This window comes from Pelmatolapia mariae, linkage group LG7 (genome assembly GCF_036321145.2).
Source record: "Pelmatolapia mariae isolate MD_Pm_ZW linkage group LG7, Pm_UMD_F_2, whole genome shotgun sequence".
Lineage (NCBI taxonomy): Eukaryota > Metazoa > Chordata > Actinopteri > Cichliformes > Cichlidae > Pelmatolapia > Pelmatolapia mariae.
Window position 1 is genome coordinate 29664964 of NC_086233.1, and position 3561 is coordinate 29668524.

At 43.0% G+C, this 3561-nt stretch overlaps 1 protein-coding gene across 1 annotated transcript; it reads right to left on the reverse strand.

Annotated features, from left to right (window-relative positions):
- Positions 1-543: 543 nt before the first annotated feature.
- Positions 544-1377, reverse strand: cldn23.1 (claudin 23.1). Its single transcript, XM_063480814.1, has one exon. The coding sequence runs from the start codon at positions 1375-1377 to the stop codon at positions 544-546; it is 834 nt and encodes a 277-aa protein (XP_063336884.1).
- Between the last annotated feature and the right edge of the window lie 2184 nt (positions 1378-3561).

The window sequence follows — 3561 nt, forward strand, 5'->3', positions numbered from 1 at the left end:
CAGATTATCCTCCAGAACGATTTTTTTTTTTTCCTCCATGAATCAATTTTAATGTTATTTACTTTTGTTTTTAATACTCTAGAGCCCTCCATTCCAGGCTGGCTCCTTCCATTTTTATATTATCCATTATACACTGGACTATATACACTGGACACCACTTGACTATAATCTATTACAATGATAATTTAACTACAATCAGGGGGTCTGGTCCACCCACAGTCACATTAATAAGCAGCCATGACCATGTCACACATACATTAATCAAACTTTTATGTTCCATTTCCTTCAACTTTTAAGGATGAAACACTACAACACTTACTGCAAATGAACCTGTTTGACTTACTGCAGAGTTTTAACAATCATCTTGTAGAATCTAAAGTAGGTTATTAAATTCCTTTATTGCCCTAAAATATCTCTAGGAGTGTGTTTTGAAGTTTTGTTTGGTTTTGCAGTGATCTGCTAAAAGATTTTTCATCTTAGTCCAGTTTTCAAAGTTTTCTTTTCCTGTGTTGATGGTCAGTTGTGGAGGGTACTGTTGGCTTCTCACAGGTCGGCATCAAAGGGTCTGCTGTTGACGGTGTTCACTGACCGGGCAGGGGGGCTCTTGGCCCGTGGGAAGGACACATCGTCATCCATTGAGTCCCTGGAGTACGGGACGCTACTGTTGCTGGCACCGCTCCTGGCCCGACTGAGATTCGGCACTTCAACGCGCCTGGCCGGGGTCTTCGGTTCTCTGCGACGCATGACCTCTTCAACCCGGACCTCTCCCCGGTTCTTCCCTCCACAGCAGCGGCAGATCCCGATGAACATAACGAAACCGCCCAAGACTTCAAATATCCCGCCGATGTAGCCCAGAATGATGCAGTAGCCGACTTGCGTAGTTATCGCTGCTGTATTGACTCCGGGCGTTGTGATGTTTGGGGGGCTGTTGGTGTACCAAGAGATCGGTATGATGGTCAAGACGCCTGAGCAAAAGATCAGCAGTCCACCCAGACCGGCAACTACCCAGTTTGGCCTGTCTTTCCAACAGCGGACCCCCGGGATGGCAACAGCCAACCCGATTAGAGTCACGATGAGAGAGGCCACCATCATACCCTGTGCGGGCTGTATGATCTTGTAACCGAAGTACTGGGTGTCCGTTTGGCCGCACTGAGCACCGGAGCTTATTGTGGATGCAATACAAATATCCCAGATTCCTTGTTCAATGAACTTATCGGAAGAAAGATTGGGAACATTGCTCAGAGTCCTCCAGTTTGGGGCCACGGTCGCGACCAGGTCCAGCACCCAGCCGCAGGGAGCCATGACCATCCCGAAGATCAGGATGCCCGGAGTGCGCAAAGAGAGCCGCATCCACTCCTGCGTTGATTGCCTCGGCATGATCGCGGTTGTTGTGGTTGCTGCTGCTGCTGCTGATGTGCCTCTTCTTACTCCTAAACACGTTGCAGTGACTAATTTCTACTGGGGCGATCAGCTTTGACGGCGTCGTCCTAAAAAACAAGTCCGACTGAAACTCAGCAGTGGGCGGGCCTTCATCTTCACTTGCCTGTCTTGCCTGCCTCTGTCCCCAAATAGGACAGGTGTGGCGCTGTGTGCGTATGGGCGGGGTGCGCTTACATCTTCACCTGTAACTGCAAAAAGCAGAGTGCGCGAGCGGTGGGGGGCGGGGGTAGTTTCGATGAGGCTTTTTGTCGTGCCAAAGTGTGATAAGTGATAAAGGATAAGAAAGATAGAGGTTTTTCTTTTCAGAGTAGCTGTTTAAAGCTTCTAATAATAAAAGCTACCCAGACTTAAAAACTTACGCAAGATATGATTTTCGGATCTCCGGTTGCATTAACCTCTTAGGACCCTGCGTCCACATATGTGGACATCATATTTTGGGTTATTTAGACCAAAATACTCAATTTTGCTCTACAAGGGCCTGATATCCACTTACGAGGACATTATACAGCTTCTGTTCTATTAAAATTTTAAATGAATATCCTCATATGTGGCTCTCATTTTTCTTAGAAACAGAAATCGGGTATAAAAAAAAGATCTGGTAATTCTTTGTTTTTACATTCATCGGGTCCCAATATGCTCAAATATCAAAGAGAAATTAAAAATGCATGATGTGGGAGAGTTTTAGGAGGTTAAATAACTAAAACGTTTTATTTATTTATTTTAACTCTTGTTTCATCAGAAAAAAAGGGTTCTTGAGATTTTTTTTAAATGTCCCGATTAAGAAAGCGAGCAGTGTATTCAGTAGAGTTGCATAAACCAGTACCAGTACCCAGGGCTGGACTTGGACGAAAAATCGGCCGGGCATTTTACTAGAGGTATTATACAAAAAACCATAAAGCCTTTGAATAAAAACTAACTCTGTTGTGACAGTGATGTACACTGTCTTGTTGTTATATATGTCTCAATCTAATAAACGTAAACCTACACCACCCTCCCTATTCTGGTATTCTAAACAGTGCTTAGCCAAAACCCAAAGTCGAGTTAACCTCCCGAACTATCTACAACATATGGTGGAAACCTGAAATTAAGACAGAGAAGACTAGAGGTGAGACATGATCATTACGGAATATTAAAAATAATAAATGACAGATTTAGTGATATTTTCATAAACTATTTATTTACCACATCAATAAACAGCATGACAGGGCAAAATATTTTTTCTAACATGGCAACCTTTAAGAAGTGAAAGGAGACAGAAAGACAGGTGAGAAATAATGAAACTTAATTGACTTTTTGATGGTATTTTACACAGTACTGGTACAGAATCTAGAAAATGTGGGAAAATACTGACATCATATACAGTACTTAGCTACTTCTGAAGAAATTATGATGGGACCCTGAAAAAAAATTACTATGTACAATAATGGATTTCTATACGTTTTACATCAGATGAAAACGTTGGTTGTAAGATTCAGATAATTATTTGTTAAAAGTGAGACATTTTAAATGAGATTAACAAAAGAAAAGTATTTCTTTGTGTCCCCTTTTCCCTGTTAATGCCCTACCTGGCAGTGGCGGTCCTAGCCTGTTTGGCGCCCTGGGCAAACACTCCCTCTGGCGCCCCCCCAAACTGTAAATTATAAATTTTAATTTTAAATTGTTATTGATCCCTTTACCCCTAGTTCTAAAGTGTATATTTATACTTTTCTTATATTTATTGTTTGTTTACTTGCACTGCTTTTTTTTGCCAATGCCCGTGATGCCGCCCCCCACCATGATGCCACCCCGGGTAACCGCCCATGTCGCCCGTATCAAAAACCGCTACTGCTACCTGGCCCCCTGGCAAAACTTTGCTAGACGTGCCCCTGCACAGTTACCAGCTGTCAGCTACGTAAAAAGTGATCCTGGTGTTATTTGTCTCTCAGAAACAGTTCATAACTTCCCATCAACTCATTCATGTCACCTAAAAGGTAAACCTGTTTCTCCATCACCTGTTCAGCTCTGATGATTCAGTGAGGACATCTCCTGGTTTCATCTTCATGTTTCCCTCTCAGTAGGTAACCAAACCGATATCACGACCAGCAGCTTTTACAGCTGTGGCTCCAGAAAACATCAGCTGAT